Here is a 19,844-nt window from a genome sequence, read left to right on the forward strand (position 1 = left end):
ATGGTATTATGCATAAGAACACTTTCAATACATATTGGAAAGAAGGGCATGTATTCTTAGAGAAAATCCTTTTGCAAAGGCTAATCATTTTTTTTAAGCTCTAAATATGCCTTATAAATGACCAAAAAACAGATTAGGATTTTATTAGGATATTTCTTCGGGAAGTTTGGCATTCTATGTTCCACCAGATGCTGCCTAATAGAGCGCACAAGTCAAGGAGAGGCGGACACCCTGGAACCTTTGCCCCGCGCGCCAGACCGCCCCCGGTTCGTTCTTTCTGGATGTTGGACACCTCCAAGGTAACCGCACGCTGACGCTGGCTCTTACCCCGGTGCCAGGAACGCACCCCTCCTCGCCCGCCCCTCCCCCCTCCTTCCACGCGCAGTGTCAGCGCCCGGAAGCCTCACGCGAGTGGTGACTTCGCTCTGCCTCGTCCTTCCCCGAAGCCCTGAGGCTTAGACTTTTCCCACCAAGTCACCCACAACCCCTCCTCCTGCCTCCCCCCTCCCCCCCCCCTCAGGAGGGGGAAAAAGTTTAAAGCCGGGCTCCCTTTGCGTTACGCTGGCCAGGGGGTCTCTCTTGGCTGGACTGGAAGGGGCCGAGGGTCCGCGGCGCTTCTTCCGCGCCTCTGCCCAGCCCCAGCTCGGCGCGTGGGGGACAGCGTGTTAGATCGTCCGCCACCGGCTCCTACGCGCCCAGACTGCGAGGTCCCTCCTAGCCCGAGCGACTCCCTTAAAAACTTGGGGCCGGGCGCCTTTCCCGGACGCCGGGGAGCGGGGCGTTCGGCGGTGCCCCGGAGCGGACAGCAGCCGCGCGGCGCGGGCGTGTGTGGGTGAGAGCGAGGGCGCGCCCGCGGCCGGCGGGAGGCGGACGCCCGGGTGGCAGGTGGGTGCGGCCGGCGGGAGCCGGGGCAGCGGCGGCGGCGGCCGCAGCAAGTGGTTGGGCCGTGCTCATTTCCTACCCTCCCCCTCGGCCTCGGGGTCCGCCCGCGGTGCCCAGTGCGCGGCGCCCGCGGCTCCGCGCCGCGTCCCCCCTCGCCGCCGCCGCCGGCCGCTCCCTTCCCCGCCGGTCCATGTCCCTGCCCGTGGTGCTCCCGGGCTCCTGCTGCCCTGTGGCCGGGCTCTCGGGCGGGCCGCAGGCCGGGGGCCCGGGCGCCGGGGCCGCCGCCGCGCAGGAGCCGCCGCTGCCCCCGCTGCGGCCGCGCTGGCCCCGGGCGGCGCTGCAGCCCCCCGCGCGGCCTCGCTGCGCGGGCGCCGCCGCCGCCGCCGGGGTGCTGGCGGCTCCGCCCGCGCTCTCCTCCCGCCGGGCCGCCGCCGCCGCCGCCGCCGCCGCCGCCCCGGGCTCGGCGCTGCTGCCCGCTCGCCCGCTCCTGTCGCTCGGGCTGCTGCAGCTGATCCTGGGCTGTTGCATGGTGGCACTGAGCTTCGGGGCGCTGTCGCTGAGCAGCTCCCCGCAGGTGAAGAACTCGTGTCCGTTCTGGGCCGGCTCCTCGGTGAGTGCTGCGCGTGCCCCGCTCGCCTGGACAGGGCCCACCGGGGGCGGCGGGGGGGGAGGGGGAGCAGGGACCTCCGGCCTGTCCCCTCCGCTGCCCCAGGACTGGCTCCCCACCCCCGAGGGCTGTGGTTGGGGAATACGGTCCTTTGGGCCAATTGAAGTTTTTGGAGGCGTTGAGGCTGGGGGAAAAACAAAGGCTCAAACGGAGAGCAGCTCAAGGGTGACTTGGGATGCACTTGGACAGTGTTCCGTACCTCACAGCTGAAGGATTGTGTTGTTCCTGGCAAGTTACTAGAATACAATAGACTTCCAGCTCCGGGAGAGTGGAAGAATGGGGGTGGAAGATAGGAAAGTAGGAGAAAATGATTCAACTTTGGGCCATTGAGTATTTACTTCACTGACCGTGTCTGCGCAGGGAGGCCAGGCATTTGATCTCTTTTCTCCATTGAGGCATCAACAGTGCCTGGCACATAGTAGGTGTACTTGTGGGGTGATTGAAGTGACAGCTTGACTTGGGGCACGTCATTTATTTTATTCCACTTTAAGACACATGTGAATGTGAAATGTATCTGGTGTAGTATGGCTCCACTCTATTTGGGGACAAGCTCAGGAGGTAATGACAGGGTGTGTGCAAACATACTTGTACCTGGTCATTAAAGGAGGCCCCTACTTGATTTTTGGAGCCAGGCAGGCTGCTGCACAGAATTTAGTTCTCAAGAACCCAAATGGTCATTATGCATGACCAAAGCCCCAGGAGCAGGGGTCATTATGCTCCCCAAAGCCCCAGGAGCAGGGGGCAGCTCACTGGAGATACCTGACCCCCTTCAGTGACCTGGCCCTGTTTCCTCCAATGGGGAAGGCTGATGTAGAGAAAAAGGTGCCCAGCCCCTGGAGAAGGTGCTGCCTCCACTGTGTTTGGACTCCAGGAGGCTCCTCACCCCTGCCTCCTAAAATGTCACAGCTTCTAAGGCGTACGTCCTCCTGAGGCTTGCTGGGGGTTGAGAGACTTGCAAATAGGTCTTTGTGGAATGATTGTAGAAGATGGGTACTTGAAAGTAAACGACCTTTTTTATGGAGCAAGTCAGTCTAAGTCTGGGAGTGCCAATAGTTTGATTAAGATCTGCAAGGAGTGTATGTGCTGATAAAATCGTCCTTCTGCAGTCCCCACACACCCAGATTCAAGGCCAAATTTTAAGACTATAGGGAGAACTAATTGAACCCAAAGTAATTGTTTGAATGAGAACATTAAGAATATTAAGTACCCTGAGCCCTGCCTGACATTTTATACTTAAACCGATGCCAATTTGCTCTCCTTTGGAAATACTTTGACGCTGGATGGTCTTATGTTGGATCAGCCCATGCTGTGGTAGCCAGAGTTCATGCTCTGTGCCTCATGTGAGAAGAATCCCACCCTCCTGGACCTGCTATTGGGCTCTCCCTGTGGCCTTCCTGAGTCTTTTTTAAAACAACAGGGTAGGGATTAGATTCATTATGCTCCCTAGTCCATTCACCAGACTAAAGTCAGCCAAATGGTGGATGCATTTCATTTCTCTAAATACCATGGGCCAGAAGTGAATGTTGCATACATTTTTAGGGATTTCATCTTTATAAAATCATAATCTCTTGTCCTCTCAAAGATAGCTAGTTTGTGCTTAAAAAAAATTTTTTTTAATGTTTATTTTGTTTTTTGAGAGAGAGAGAGAGAGACAGAGCACAAGCAGGACAGAGGCAAAGAGAGAGAGAGGGAGACACAGAATCCGAAGCAGGCTCCAGGCTCCCAGCTGTCCGCACAGAGCCCGATGCAGAGCTCGAACTCACAAACTGCAAGATCATGACCTGGGCTGAAGTCAGATGCTTAACTGACTGAGCCACCCAGGCAGCCCCAGTTTAGGATTATTTAAAGCTATTTTTTCCCTTTGGAAATCAAAACCTCAAATCAGTGTACTATTGTGAATTATTTCAGAGGTGAATGCCTTTAGATGTCAGTCAAGCCACAGTTGGGTTTGATGAAGTATTAAAAAAAAAAAAAAGGCCTTTAGCCAGAAAATGAAAGTCGTTAACCAGGACCTGCTGACTTGCTGACTGGGAGCATAGTAGGTGTACTTGAACCTGGCAAAACAGAGCAGGGAAAGAATTACTAACTTGGAACTAAATTCTCTTCTATAGGGTTGCTTTCCACACCCCACCCCACCCCAGCTCTATATGCAACCCTGCAGTTGTTCATTATTCTTTTTGTGTGTGTGTGGCCTATTTCTGAGGTTGACCACAGAATTCACAAAGTAACAATAGAACCAACAAAAACTGTATGTTCAGAATGACTGGATAGGATTGGAGGATGACATTAGGCACCATGACCATGGTATTATAGGAAGAAGTTTTACCAGTAGCACGTACCTTCTGAATTTATGTACATGAGAGAGGCTTTGTTCTTATTTTTTAATTCTGCATTATGGGAAAATTTAAATTTATTCAAACACTGCCCAGCAAACCCTCCTATCCCTCTTACCCAGCGCCAACAGTTGTTTTGTCTCTGCCTCCTCCTGGCTTTGCGGCTGGCTCTGTGTGTTCTGATAATATCAGAAGGATGAGTGTTTGAGGCAGGGTAGGAACGAGCTCCATCATGCTCCCTGGGCTCTTTGTCAGATTAACTTCCCACATTATTTTGAAGCAAATCTCAGCCATCACATCATTTCATCTGTAAATGGTTCCATGTGTGTATTGTTTTTGAAAGAAAATCTAAACAGAAAATATAAACAGAATAGAGAGACAGCATAGAAGTGACCGGGCAGTCTTAAGACCCCCCTTCCATTTTTAACATTTTACTAGGAAAATTTTAAATCTCTGCAAAAAATGTACAAAGAATACTATAAGGAACCCCTATTTATTTATCATCAAGCTTCAGTAGTGATCAACACATGGCCGTTTTCCGCCCACACCCACTTTGCCTATTGGATTATTTAAAGGCAACTCTCTGGTATCATAATTTTAGCCATTCAGTATTTCAGTATGGATTTCTTAAAAAAGGGGGGTTACTAGATAAAGAGAGGGACTTAATAGCATATAGTAATGTGCTGATTATAAAGATAGCTAAACTAAGATTTTTATGAAAAAAGCTTAAAAATTATGACTCGAGGGCTGCAGGTTTTTTTTTTTTTAAGTAACAGCTTTATTGAGATCTGATTCACACTCCATACATGTCACTTATTTAAGGTGTGCAATTCAGTGGTTTTTAGTGAATTCACGGAGGTACACAACCATCACCACAATCAATCTCAGAAAATTTTCATCATCCCGTAAAGAAACTCTGTTCCCATTAGCGGTCACTCCCCATTTCCCCCGACCCCTTTATCCCTAGGCAACCACTGATTAACCGCCTTTCAGTGTCTGTGGATTATTCTGGACATTTCGTATAGATGGAATCATACAACATGTGGTCCTTTGCAGCTGGCTCCTTTCACTTAGCACAGTGTCCGCAAAGTTCATTCATAATTACGGCATGTCACTACTTCCTTCCTGTTTGTTGCCGAATGAGATTCCACTGTATGGATATGCCACGTTTTATTTTTCACTCGGAAGTTTTGTTGGCATATGGAACTAGGTAGTTGAGAGGCAGTGCCAGTCTGTCGCAGGTTGCTTTGAACCCCCGTAGGAACACAGAAGATAGAAGGAGATCCTCATATTCCAAGCTTTGAATGACCATTATGTGCCTTAGTCTGCTCTAGCCATTAAATTGGCAGATCTTTCTTCAGCTTCAGTAAAAATTCTGCTTCTGTATTTGACACAAAATTAAATTCAAGGTACAGATATATTCATTGAAAGGACTATTAACACAGTATAATTCAAGAATATTTTTCCATATGTACTTCTGTAAGGGCTCTCACCTTGAGCTTGAGATTTGGAAGCTCCCTTCGTTTGTCTGGACCTTGAAGGTATTTTATCTATTTTAATATATGTTTAAGAATTAACAAGTTCTATAAAGGATCTTTTCCCATGCTTTACATGTTTTTAACATATTCATTGTTTTTGAGCATTCTCTGATCATTTTTCTTCCTGGTCTCTTCGGTTAATGACTCAATCTGTTATTATTCCTGAAGGGCATGAAGCTAAGAGATTAGCCACTTTTAAAAGCATCCTCAAGTTTGACTCCAGGTAGGTGACAGATGGAGGGTCTCCCAGACCGTGTTCAAGACATGCTGTCCTGGCTCTTGATTTGGGGGCATATTTAGTTACTACCATACTACACTGGATTAATGATAGAGAGGATTGCATTGGTTTGCATCTCCTCCTTCAGAAAACAAAATATCTGGGGTGCCTGGGTGGCCCAGTAGGTTAAGCGTCTGACTTTGACTCAGGTCATGATTTCGCTGTTTGTGGGTTCAAGCCCCATGTCGGGCTCACAGCTCGGAGCCTGTAACCTGCTTTGGATTCTGTGTTTCCCTCTTTTTTTGACCTTCTCCCTGCTCACACTCTGTCTCTCTCTCAAAAATAAATAAACATTAAAAAAAATAAAAAAGAAAACAAAATACCTTACTCTGATGACATATACGATCCTTGGAAGATATCTGAGGCAAATGGTAGAGAATTGGCTATTATTATTATTATTTTTTGCTCTTCTCTGGGAGCCCTAATACCCTTAATGTTCTGCTTTGAGTCACTGACCTAAACTCATGGTTACCCCTCCCTTGAGTCTGTAATTCTTGGACAAGATTCCAGTTCCTTATAAAGAGACAGACAAGAGCGAATGTTAAGGTAAACCATTTTTTAAAAATTGCAGTGATGAAACAAACTTAAAAAAGAATGAATAGTTCAAAGGAGAAACTAGCTCAAAAATTCTGAAGTCTCTACTAGTTAAACAAACAATAAATACATTTTTTTCTACCGTAGCATCAAATACTTAATATTAATAGGCCATTTAAAATATAATTTTTTGTGATGAATTTTATTGATTTTCTTTGGTCATTTATTTTCCACAGCAGCAGAGTGACATTGATAAATTCTTGAATGAGTCATTGAGCCTCCCAACCTCAGTTACTAATCTGTAAAATGGGTGCAATGATTCTTGCCTCAGAACTGATTTTGTGAGGGTGTAGTTAGAGGACAAACTCTATCAGTGTTTTTTATTAAAGATTTTCTTTTTTTTTAATTTTTTTTATTTTTAATTGTTTTTTTTTTCCAACGTTTATTTATTTTTGGGACAGAGAGAGACAGAGCATGAACGGGGGAGGGGCAGAGAGAGAGGGAGACACAGAATCGGAAACAGGCTCCAGGCTCTGAGCCATCAGCCCAGAGCCCGACGCGGGGCTTGAACTCATGGACCGCGAGATCGTGACCTGGCTGAAGTCGGACGCTTAACCGACTGCGCCACCCAGGCGCCCCTATCAGTGTTTTTTAAACATCAAGGTCATATTTAATCCAAATAAGGTAAAAAGGCCAGTTTTCTGTGGGACATTCTAGTAACCACCATGTATACATTAGAAATATTCAGTTGCCTACTTCCTCAGTTTTTTAATGAATCATGCTGGACATATAAGGAAGAATAATATACGTGAACACATACACACGTGCACACACACACATTTTTTCAAGTTTCCAGTATAAAAGCTATAGGGCAAAGTAAATTTTTGAGAGCTTTGATTATTGTGTGTTTAATTTATAAGGCAAACATGGGACATTTACAGCTTGGCTCTTTTTATCTCTGTGTTTAGATATAGCAACTTTTGGCAAACAATCCAGAACATTTCTGCCCTGAGGCATGTTAATGGATAGCAAAGAAAAATAATAAGGGCAGTAAAATAATAAGCTTTTGATCTTAATGATTTGATTTTCAAGGTGGGAAATTAAGGCACATTAACCATATGTGGTGAGTAACAATGATTCTTGCATGGAGTATCTCAGAATCCTTCTTTGCAATATCAGAAAAAAGAAAGGCCTCTGCTTTTTCCTAAAAGCTACAAGGAATGGGTTACAAGTAAGTGAAGCCAAAATTATAATAAACCTCATTATAATAATATAGAGATAATTTAATGTTAGAAGATAGGTTTTTGCTTGTTCATTCAGGGCAAGCTATATCTTGCACTTGGTGGAAAGAATGCTATGAAGTTGCTTTTTAGTGTTGAGTTTAATTGAGCTTGAAGAATGGGAGAAATTGAGTAGAAGTAGGTATATGCCTTTGTTGCTGCGTTCAGGACTGGATGTAACCACAATTCTCACCTGCCATTGGAGTATAATTTCTTAAAACATCCCTGTAAAGAAGGGTGGTTTACAAAAATCCTGTTGTGATTTAGTGTGAGTGTGTGTTGAGTCTATAAATAATTCAAATGGAAATTTGTTACCTTTAAATATTTTGCCTTACAATCCATGAACATAGTATGTGTCTTCATTTATTTGGGTCTTCATTTAATATTGCTTACTAAGGTTTATATTTCTTCCTACTAGGTCTTAAGTATCTTTGAAGTTATATGTATTTTGAGATTTCTGATATTTATTATTTGTCAAACGCATTTTTTAAAAAGTTTTATTTATTAATTTTTGAGAGAGAGAGAGAGAGAGAGAGAGAGAGAGAGAGAGAGAGAGCAGGAAAATCCTGAGCAGGCTCTGCTGACAACATGGAGCCTGATACAAGGCTCGAACCCATACACTGTGAGATCATGACCTGAGCCAAACCAAGAGTCAGATGCTCAATGATTGAGCCACCCAAGCATCCCTGTACCTATTTTTAAAATTATGTCTGGAGTTTAGTTTGTTGCTTATATATGTAAAATACCCCTCAAAAAATAATAAAGATAGCTTAGTTCCTTAATTCCAGAGACCTTTGATTTTAAATGACAATTGTATCTGCCATGATCTACTGAATATATCTATATTCACCTTGGCTACACTATTCCTGGGACTTTATCCAACAGAAATAAAAAACAATTGTTTTTAAGCATTATATGGCCATGGATATTTACCATAGCATTGATTGTGAGGGCAAAAAGCTGGAAATAGAGTGAATACTAATGAATATGGAAATAATCGAATACAGGAGGTAAGCCATACAAAGAAATATTATGTAGCCATTAAACAGAAATGAATGAGAGCTATTCCAGTGGACATGAAGAGATTTCCTTGAAGTATTTACTGAGAAAGAAAAAGGAGGAAAAGTATCTTTTATGACCCATTTTTAATAAAATATATATGCACATATACATGTTTGTCTAGTAATAAGAATTTAAAGAAAAATATGTCCGTGTGTAATATATGTAAACGTACCAAATTGTTAATGTGGGGAGGGTTGGGTGATGTGGCTGGTGGGGGAGGTGGAAAGCATAGCTGAGGTCTCTTGCTACTTTTATGGGTGTTTATGGTCTGGACTGGACACCTCATTTTAATGATAATGTTGTTTTACTGAAAAACATGTGTTCCAAAAAGCTGAATCACAGAGTTCTCTATTAATGGAGACGGTCTAAATATCAAACACTAACTGATAATTTGCATTATACTTAGATTTTAGTGAAGTGGGCAGGTTGTGTTTCCCTCAAGGGCAGTCAAAATTTTCAGTTTTGTTTTTACAAAAATAGTTGCAATTCTGGGGCGCCTGGGTGGCTCAGTCGGTTAAGCGTCTGCCTTCGGCTCAGGTCATAATCTCACAGTTCATGGGTTTGAGCCCTGTGTCTGGCTCTCTGTTGTCCACACAGAGCCTACTACGGATCCTCTGTCCCCCTTTCTCTCTGCCCCTCCCTGACTCATGCTCTCTCTCTCTCTCTCTCTCTCTCTCATAAATAAATAAATAAAACCTTAAAAAAAATAGTTGTATTACCTCAGCTAAGTCCAGTAAGCCGCTGGTCGGGTGGGCAGGGAACACGTGCCCATGTGGGTGCACACGCACGCACACACGTATACACACACACAGACATAACATGCGCATGTCCACACACAGCCTGCAGGTGGAGCCAGCACTGGATTGCAGGGGATCCTGAGGACTTTCTATCATCACAGCAGGGCAAATTTTTGAGTTAGAAGGGACCCGCAGATGGAGTTTCCTTCACTTAAACCACATTTCTAAGGAAACAAGAGTGAGGACCAGAAAAGCGATAAGACTTGGCCAAGTTCGTATAGTTATTTAAAAGCCAGGTGGGGAACCCACACCCCAAGGTCTCCTGGATTTCAAGTCACAATTTGTAAAGTAGATGCAACCGCATGTAGACACACGCCCTGTGTGTCTCCAGGCAGAAATCATTCAGAACAAAGAAATAGCCTATTGACTTTAAGATGATTGCAAGAATACAGTGCCTGGTGGGCAGGCAGCTGACAGTATGTTTAAACATAAATGGGATATAAGGATCTGTTGCCTGTCTGCCCATACATGGTCTTTAAGTCCTTGATATAAGTGGGTAGACTTGTCCTCTGCTCATTTGACAATGATTTACTCTCAGCCAGTAAATGGAGAATGGAGAGTCTTTAGAAGCAACACTGTAAAATCCCTTCAGACTTGTCGTTGAGAAACCATCATTGTGAACTGGTACATTGGAGGGATTTTGGTAAAAAGCGCACATAAAGGAAAACCCTCATAACCGCATTCTGCGGATGCGTGCACCCTGTTATACAAAGGTAAATGTGCCCCAGTGACATCGGAATGTCCCTGAGCTGAATAATTACTTTGATTGTTCTTTCCCAACTGCTTAGTGAACCGTGTTATCCAAAGGGCTGACATTGATTTCCAGTTTTCATTTTGGCAAAATGCTGATTCTTCTTTACCAAGGGGTTTAATTAGTTGTTTATTGAAGTGTCATTTTACAATATGAGACTTCTCTCACTGTAGTCCCTTCTCCCTTTTGTGGAATAAATGCTCAGGAACAGTTATCAGTTGCCCGTCACGTGACAGGTGCCAGGCTGGGAGCTGAGGATTTGGGAGACAAGAGATCATGGTCAGTGGGCAAGGCAGAGATGCACCTCTCAAGTTATAATGACAGAGAGCGTTTGGGGGGAAAATTGTGTAGAGGGCTTCCAGGAGTGTGGGGTGGTGGGATCAGCGAAGGCTTCTTGGAGGAGGTGAGTGTTAGCCAGGATCTTGCAGGATGTGTAGGAGTTCTCAGATAGCTATGAGGGGAGCTGAGAGGAGAAGATACTGCAACCAAAGAAGTGCAGAGCCCCTCAGTGTTAAAGCCTGGCCAGTCTGGGGTGCCTGGGTAGCTCATTCGGTTAAGCGTCTGACTCTTGGGTTTCAGCTCAGGTCATAATCTCATGGTTTCGTGAATTCGAGCCCCAAATTGGGCTCCATGCTGACAGTGTGGAGCCTACTTGGATTCTCTCTCTCTCTCTCTCTCTCTCTCTCTCTCTCTCTCTGCCCCTCCCCAACTCATGCTGTCTCTGTCTCTCTCAAAATAAATAAGTAAACTTAAAAAAAAAAAGAGCCTGGCCAATCTGATGGGGGACAGGTGTGCCTGGGTGGAAGATGGGCAGGGGGCAGTGGTGCATAGAAACCAGGCTTGAGAAGTGGGCAGAGGAAGGTCCTGAGAAACCTTGTGTACCATTTCAGAGCATTTACTTGGCCCATAAAGGGCGGGTACCCACCTAACGAATGGAGGGTTGTAGCCACACACATGTCTTACGAGGCTGACAATGGTAACAGGTTGGGTGCTCTGGGGCAGGAGCTCGGGTCAGCAATACTGACTCCTTCACTAACTGTAAGGATAGCCTACTCTCTCTATGTTCATAATTGACCTTAAGAAAAAACATACACAGTCAATAAAAAAGCTTTGGGGGCTTTGTAGGAAGGAGAGTCCAAAGTGGTCTACCAGGGCTCAGATAATCAGCAGGAATACCAAATGTTTGAGTTAGGAGACTTTGAAATTTCAGGGTTTTTTTTTTTTTTTTGAAAAAAAGTATACTTTAGAGACTAGGATTAGTTTGTTGGAATTGGTCCCTTTTCTAGATTTATGATACTGTTTATCCTTGTAGGTGATCCTCTCTGGAATCATAGGATTAACAACTTGGAAACGGCCTATGATACTGCTGGTATGTACTGTTCTCATAAATTGTTACCCTTTGTAAAATGTGCTGTGTACGAAGGCTGTGAAATCAGTCACTGAAGAAAAACGCCCAAGCTTTCTTGTTCATGAAAAAAAAGAAGCTAACAACGGACAATGTTAGAAGTCAGATGTTCTCCTAATGACAAAGTGAGATGATAATTTTGCTAGTTTTCCTGTACCACATTGACACAATGCATAACCTTCTAGAAGGGGTGGATGAGCACAACCAAGTTATTTTTCATCAATCAGGAAAAGGCTTCCTTAATTGATATTATCCAAACCCTTTGACACATAGTAACGATTAACTCCAGAGACAAGCCTATCTCTTTGCATCAAACTCCACTGAAAAGGTTAACAGGCAGCCCTTTTTCCCTCGCCTCCCATTACTGCACCTGTGGATGTATGCAGTGGCTATGCTAGGGATGATCAAGCACATGACCATGATGCCGATCCCGGGCAGAATCTCGAACCACATTGCACCGAGGTTGCCAGGACTGAACCCTTCCTTCCTGTCCTCCTAGAGGAAACCCGGCCTCAGTTTTGTCAATTTTCTGATTTATTTTAAGCTTCTTAATGTACCCAGTGCTGTCTATGTGTTTTTAGTTCCAGAATTAGACCTGTTGTAAAGATATAATTTAAAAATGGTTTACTATGGACATTTTTAAACATATACTAAAGCGAAGGGATTAATATAATGAACTCCCTGTACCAATCACCCAGCTTCAACAACTACCAACTCAGCCAATCTTGTTCAACTAGACCTTTACCCATTCCTCGGCTCCCCATATTTTCCCCTGCATGTTCTTTTGAAGTAAATCTCAGGCATGAAATCACGATACATAATTTTTTATTGTTATAATGCTTTGGTTGGACCACCTTACAGTTTCATTGCTTAGACTTTCTATATTCTCTATCACATATATATTTTCATGGTACTATAGGCATATATTGGTAACTTTATCCCTTTTTTTAGTTAAGGTAAAATTCACATAATATAAAGTTAACCATTTTAAAGTTTTCAATTCAGTGGCATTTAGTACATTCCCAATGTTCATTTTTTTGTTTGTTTGTTTTTATTTGCTATGTCCTTTGGATTCAGGGAATACTATATAAAACCAATGATTGCCAACGGAGTTACCAACTTTCAAGATGAAGTAGAGGATCTAAGAAATTTGATTTGAAGTATATATAATGAAAACAAATTTTTTTTCTATAGAGCATTTCTTTTGACTTTTCCCCCGTTCATTTTAATGTAGGGTTAAATAGTTTTCGAAATTCATTTTGTATATACACTTAACAGTTCATCTTAAGCAGGCCACTGTTTGCTGGGCAGCGGGTGATAAATACAAAAGTAGCTAAATTCGTACATGCAAAGAGAAGAAACACACTGCAGAAGACAGAGTAATGGGTCCCAGAACTGTGTTGATGGTTTTGAACAGCTTGAAAGTTTTCAGGCCCACTAGACAATTTAGGCAGCATTTTGGAAGCCCATCAATTATTACATTTCGTGAAACTCTGTAAATATTTCTGGAAGGAGTAAATTATTGGTGCAGCATTTTAATCTCTGAGATAGCAGGGTAGGAGAAAAATGAGGCTTCAGATGAGTTTTTATGGCATGTGTTAGGAGTGGGTGATGTTTATTTTGCAACAATTCTCTAGAAAAATGTTGGATGGTGTTCAATGTTTATACTAATATTTGGCTTTAAGAGTCATTTTTTGCCGTGATTTTTCCATTGGGCCACTATTGAAATGTCAAGTAATACAGCCCTCAGGTGTTTAAATTAAAATCAGAAAATCTCTAATGCTATTTGTATCTTTAAGATTCTAAGTGGGGAGGAGAATATGAGCCTGTGTTCTGGGTAGATATTAAGAAAGCTGACCTTTTAAGACATTTATTTCTCTAACATTGTTTTCTTTTAGAAAGGTGCCTCATAGATTTATTTAGTGAGCTCAAGGTACTGTAAAAGAAAGTGACCTTCATAGAAATGTATCTTTATTTTATGCCTTTAAATTTATTTCTCATCGTTGTTGATAAGTATATGTACAACTTTGTCAAAGTTATAACCAATTTGTACATTCCATGTTGTGCTCTGCTTTTTCTGTTTAATATTGCATTAATTAAGTTCATATCAGTAAATATGATGTTTCCATGTACAAGGGGTCCAAACCTGCCTGAATGGCCTGCTGTCATATTTCTGTATTACCATCAGTTATAAACCTGTTGGACCCATAGGCTTCTATATTTCAATTTGTATGAATTATGTATTTAGAAGATCATGTAGAGATTGTTTCCAAGTGTTAATTAACATCAATTTATAAAGAAGATAGATTAATTGATAGGAATTGTATAAGGACAAACTTTCTGGGTACATCAAGGGATCATTTGAGCCTTGGTCAATATCGTAAGTGAAAAATCCTCAGTTCACATGAATCTTAATATTCTATTATAACTTCTGCCAGATGCTTTTGTTATGTTAAAAAATGGAAATAATCATGGGATGTAATGAAAGGAAATGGATATACCAGTCAGACACTCCTAGTCTGTGTCCTAGCTCATCCCCTGGAGAGCTGTGTAATGTACAAGCCACTTAACTTTTCTGAGTCTAGTTTCTTTTTTGCATGCAGGGGATAATCTAGTGACACCAAGGGGTACCTCTGCCCACCCTCCCCCCACCCGACTTAGTGGATGCTTCAGCTTTTCTTTGGCTTCCTGAATTGAAGGACTGTGCCCCTGGATGATTTTGGGCAGGAGGTCACGTTCCATCAGAGAGCTAGTAGGGCCCTGTAGGTCTCTGTTCCCACAGAGCAGAGTGGACTTCGCTGGTCAGTTCTAGCCCTTCTCCCCTTCACGTCTTATACTCTACCCACAGCTTGTACCTTCTGATTCCGACACAGCCAAACTGTCTTATTCCAACTTGGGACCTTCTTCCCCAACTGTTTGCTTGGCTGGCTCCTTTTCTTCTGGGTCTCAGCTCAGCAGTCCCTTCCTGAGACAGACCTTCCCTGACCACCCTGCTAACAGTGGCCCTGCGTCCCTGCCTCTCGTCATGTCCCAGCACTGACTTTGGGCTTCACGGTCCATAATTCACCTTGTGCTGTTGGCGTACCACTTGCTGTCTGTCTCCCCACCATAGATGGTTGTATGAAGACAGGGGTCCTGTCTGTCCTCTTCACCCTGTTTCCCCAGGGCCAGTGTGCTCCCTACACCTCTGTTGTTGACCGTGAAGTTAATTTGGCAGCCAAAAGGAAATTTAGGTCCCAGGTTCTCGACATTTCTTTTTTACTTTTGTCTTAAATTTCTCGCACTTGTTTTTGTTCTGTAGAATGTTGTATTCTTCCCCTTTTTACTTCAGGGTGGTTAGTATGATGGTGGTGGAGGCTGGAGGGGGCAGGTTGGTCTTTCCAGGGCCCTTTGAGAGGCCAGCTGGCCTCATTTTGAGTTGTTGGGCACACACTAATCTAGAACACTTGGATATTTCCTTTTGAAAACCATTTCTATTTGTGCTCCTTCTTTTGTGATTGTCTCAGCGATTACATTAGGTTTTATACTGGTGTGAACAAAGAAGGCTCAGTCTGACCCAATTCTTTCACACTCAAGTTTTCATGGAAACTCAGAGTTGGAAGCTTTCATTTACTGCATCTTCTTCCTTATGCTGAGAAAATACTCATGTGTCCAGAACAAAAATAATAATGTTGGAACATAGTTTGTAAATACTTATAGTTATTTTTTTAAAGAAATATTTCCTATTTAAAAAAAAGTTTAGAGTAAGAGAGAACAGGGGAGATGGGCAGAGGGGGAGAGAGTGAGAGAGAGAGAGAGAGAGAGAGAGAGAGAGAGAGAGAGAATATCCCTTGGGACTCAATCCCATGACCCTGGGATCACAATCTGAACCAAAATCAAGAGTCAGGCACTCGACCACTGAGCCACCCAGGTGCCCCATATTTATAGCTGTTTTTGACTATGAATAGAATGAAGCCAGGGTGTGTGTGCATGTGCATGCATTTGTATGTGCACATCATTCCAGGTTGTGTATTTTCTATCAAGAAGAAACATTTCCTTTATGTATGTATGTATGTATGTATGTATTTATGTTTATTTATTTTTGAGAAAGAGAGAGAGACAGAGACAGAGTGTGAGTGGGGAAGGGCAGGGAGAAAGGAAGACACAGAATCCCAAGCAGGCTCCAGCCTCTGAGCTGTCAGCACAGAACCCAATGGGGGGCTCAAACTTACGAACTCTGAGATCACTATCTGAGCTGAAGTCAGATGCTTAACCCCAGGCACCCCCAAACATTTCCATTAAAAAAATTTTTTTTAATGTTTATTTATTTTTTGAGAGAGAGAGAGAGACAGAGTGCAAGCAGAGGAAGGGCAGATAGAGAGGGAGACACAGAATCCGAAATAGGCTCCAGGCTCTGAGCTGTCAGCACAGAGCCGATGTGGGGCTCGAACTCACGAACTGTGAGATCATGACCTGAGCTGAAGTCAGATGCTTAACCAACTGAGCCACCCAGGCGCCCCAAACATTTCCATTTTTAAAGAATGTTCTTATTTCTTCTAGGTATCTCCTTTTTCATTCAAATAAAATGTTTTATAAATTTTTAGAAATTATAAACTCACAGCTGGAAATGACCTAAAAGATAGTCTTGTCTCGGCACCTCAGTTAAAAAATGGAATTGCCCTACTAAGATGTTTTTCTTTGGTGGTGCATTGGGTAAGAATTGCTACTGTGAAACTCCAGCCAGAGTTTTGGCCTGTAATTTTGGTTGCTTATGAATTTCGATTTGAACTATTGTTATTTATTTATTTTTTTTAATTAAAAAATTGTTTTATGTTTATTTTTGAGAGAGAGAGACAGAGAGTAAGTGGGATAGGGGCAGAGAGGCAGGGAGACATAGCATCTGAAGCAAGCTCCAGGCTCTGAGCTGTCAGCACAGAGCTCGATGCGGGCCTCGAACCCACAAGACCGCAAGATCATGATTTGAGCTGAAGTCGGATGCTTAACCGAATCAGCCATCCAGGCACTCCATATTGTTTTTTTTTTTCCCATGCAGTTTGGAAGAGATGGGGTGAATATGACCTTAAAGCTGATAAAAAGACAGCTTTATTCTTTAGCATCAAGAATGAAAGTACTTCCCTGGTAATGTTCTTCGGTCACATATGTGGTTTATTCCCAGCTATGAGTCATGTGGATTTGCACCCTAGATGGACAATAGAAGAGGTTAATGAGCTGGCTATTTTAAAAAATGATCCGTCAGTTTCCCTTCTAACTTCAATATTATGGAATTTAGGGTAAAACTTCATTACCCGAAAAGAGACTCAAAACTGGTTTCAGTAAGATATACAGACATTCTGCCCCTCTCATCTAGTGATCCAAATAGGCTCTGCTGGCAAAGTGGTTCTGTTCCACAAAGCCATTTGGGGATCCAGGTTCTTTCCATTTTATTGTGCCTTGAAGGGAGAGTCATGGATCACACAGATCCTTGGTCAAGAGATTGAGAAATTAGCCCACCGGATAGTTAGAAATACTTGTAGGTAGGGGTGCCTGGGTGACTCCATCAGTTAAGCATTTGACTCTTGATTTCAGCTCATCTTGATCTCAGGGTCATGAGTTTAAGCCCCGTGTAGGGCTCTGCACTGGATGTGGGGCCTACATAAAAAAAAAAAAAAGAAAAGAAATACTTGTAGGTATGTTAGCTGCAAGATGGACGGTGGTCCTTTCATTCTGATGACATAGAGACCAGGAGGGGTCAGAATACCTGTGGACACTTTAGGAATCCGTACATTTACAAAATGAGCTCTGAATTTGTACATTCTGGTTCTTTCACATATATTTCCTAGCAGTCAAAAATTTGGAATAAGCCTTGGTTTGAGAGTTCAAGAAACCTGCATTTTAATGCTGACACGTTACCACTAATTATCCGTGACCTTGGGGAAATCTCATGGTTTCTGTGACTGAAAAATGAGGCACTTACATCAGAACGTTCTTTTTAAGAGTCTTTTAACTCTCATTTTGTAGATTTCCAGAATCCTCTTTAGTTACCCGGAGGGCGTTTTAACTTTAGATGGACATTTTCAGCAGGCCATTAGAAGCTCCCTGTGGATAAATGCTATGATTATTTCCCTCTTGTTTTTTTTTTTTTCTAAGGTATAAAATGGATGGCTGTTCTCCCTCTTCGGAATACTTAATAATACTCTGCTGCACATATATAATGCTTAAGAGTTTATATCTTTAGTCATGTGATTTGCATGGCAGGTAGTTTTCCTATTTGATAGATAAGGGACCCGTGGCTCAGGAGTTAACGGGCTTGTCCAGTTCACAAACACAGGAACTATTTTTAGAAAGAACCAGGGACGGTGACTCCTAGTCTAGTGCTCCTCTCATTATACCATTCCATCACCTCCTCCATTAGCACATTGCTGGGTACTTCTCTCTGGCAGAAGTGTGTGTGTGTGTGTGTGTGTGTGTAATTCAAATTAATTATTTTCTTATTTGTGACTGCCCAGTTCTTCTTTAAGTTCCACAGTGGCAGGAGGTTCAGCAAGTTTATCCTTGATTGAAAAGAGCCAGAGGCAGAACTGAACAAGGTAACAGGAGGTCGGCTTGGAGTCTTAGTCCTGCTACAGCCAACCAGTGAGTGGCCAAGGAAATGATCTGATCCATTTTCTCACATGTACAATGGGGATGCACCCACCTCTCAGGCTTGTAGACGGGGATGCATGTTGAATCTGTAACATGTAAAACAAGATCTAAGGCTAGGCAACCACCTTATAAATCATTTTCAGCAGCCACTGAGAAAATCTTCGAGAGGAGATTTGGTCTGTTGGTTGGCTGTGTCGTTAGGGAACCTATGGCGGCAAGGTATGGACTTAGGCATCATGAAAGCCCCCCGGGCTGGCTTTGGGCTTCTCTGTGACCACAGTGGGTTTAGTCTGCTGGCAACCGAGCTCTCATTTTTCTGCTCTGATTGGCTGCTCCCCCAAACTGTGAATTGGGTGAGAACCTGGCATCCTCAAAAACTGGAAGCACTTTGGGTGGCCTGTCTCTGGGCAGAATCAAGGCCCGGGTGACTCCTTGCTTTGCAGAGTGGCCTCAGCCATATGGGTGTGCTCTCATTAGCTGGTTTGGTTTGGCAGAGACAGGTAATCACCAAAGCTTTGGGGGACCTTCCTGCCAAGTCAATTATTACAATGAAAGTGAGCCTCAGGCCAAATTCTGCTGTACACGCAAACACCTTATTAGCCAACAGACAAAACAAGTGTTCACGCACTCTGTTCTGTGAGTGTAAAGGGTAGAGGGCTAAGATTTTTATTGAGCTTACAGAGCAGTGTGAACAATTTTTTACCTCTAATTTTGGTTGCACCCATTCATCTTGAAAACCATTGCTGATTCCCTGAAATCCTGTGGAGCAAGCAGAGCTCAGTTGATTGGATCTGCTGCAGTAAGGGAGGTGTTCTCAGAAGGGGTGAATCAAGAGAGCATGTTTGTAGGGTTGAGGACCCCTGCTGGGGGATTGTAAGGTGAGTTTTTTGAGATAGGGAATTGATAGGGTTTGAGCAGAGCTTATCACATAATAGCTTTGGATTGGTGGGTGAATGGAGGGGAGGGCCTGGAAGCAAGATGTGATGAATAACCTGTTAGTTTTGCTCAACTCTTTTAGTTGGTTCCCAGTCTTACATTTGAGGAACAAGTATATCCTGGGGCAAGTAGCTAAGTTATCTTGCTTGTTTTCAGTGTTGTTTAATATAGAGTCAGAAAAGTATGGCCAATCCCAGAATTGATTAACGTTGGGACAGGAAATATGTTGGTTTTAGATCTCACCACGAATTTCATGGAGAACCCATTTTTATCATCCATTGTGCTAATTAAACAAGCCAACGGTTCCATCCACTGAACAAAACTCATTTCCACAATCACTCTGCTAATTTAACAAAGTCGCTCAGATGCTGTTGAGAGATGAAGGCAAAGGAAGCTTCTGGAGTGCGGCCTTTCTCATAAATGCTAGCTGACTGTCCTGGAATTTGAATTCCTGACTGTCCTTAGGGTGTCGCTTGTTCCAACCGATATGTACATAGTATCCCACTGTCTGTGACGAAGTATTTCGAAGTGCATTGCAGACACACTGTGGTGGTAGCTGAGTGTCTGGGTTACAGACTAACAGACTAGAGGGATCTATTTCTGATATGACTACAAGAGAACTGCAGGAACAAAGAGTGATTTGGGGCAAGAGGGGAGATCGTTTTGAGTTGGCGAGCATCTTAAAACAGATACATTGTCATGGGGAAAGTTATGATGTGTGGAGTGCCACTGTGTGTGTGTGTGTGTGTGTGTGTGTGTGT

At 43.4% G+C, this 19,844-nt stretch overlaps 1 protein-coding gene and 1 pseudogene across 1 annotated transcript in view; one reads left to right on the forward strand and one right to left on the reverse strand.

The window, feature by feature from the left end:
* The first annotated feature begins 1,024 nt into the window (after positions 1–1,024).
* The window catches only part of FAM189A2 (family with sequence similarity 189 member A2), a 66,708-nt gene continuing 47,888 nt past the window's right edge, over positions 1,025–19,844 (forward strand). The window contains exons 1-2 of the mRNA XM_043567239.1: positions 1,025–1,492; positions 11,434–11,490. Coding sequence (XP_043423174.1) covers positions 1,073–1,492; positions 11,434–11,490 — 477 coding nt within the window. The 5' untranslated portion in view covers positions 1,025–1,072. The remainder of the gene's footprint in view (positions 1,493–11,433; positions 11,491–19,844) is intronic.
* LOC122475345 lies at positions 11,685–15,269 on the reverse strand (annotated as a pseudogene).

Source organism: Prionailurus bengalensis, chromosome D4 (assembly GCF_016509475.1).
Source record: "Prionailurus bengalensis isolate Pbe53 chromosome D4, Fcat_Pben_1.1_paternal_pri, whole genome shotgun sequence".
Classification (NCBI taxonomy): Eukaryota; Metazoa; Chordata; class Mammalia; order Carnivora; family Felidae; genus Prionailurus; species Prionailurus bengalensis.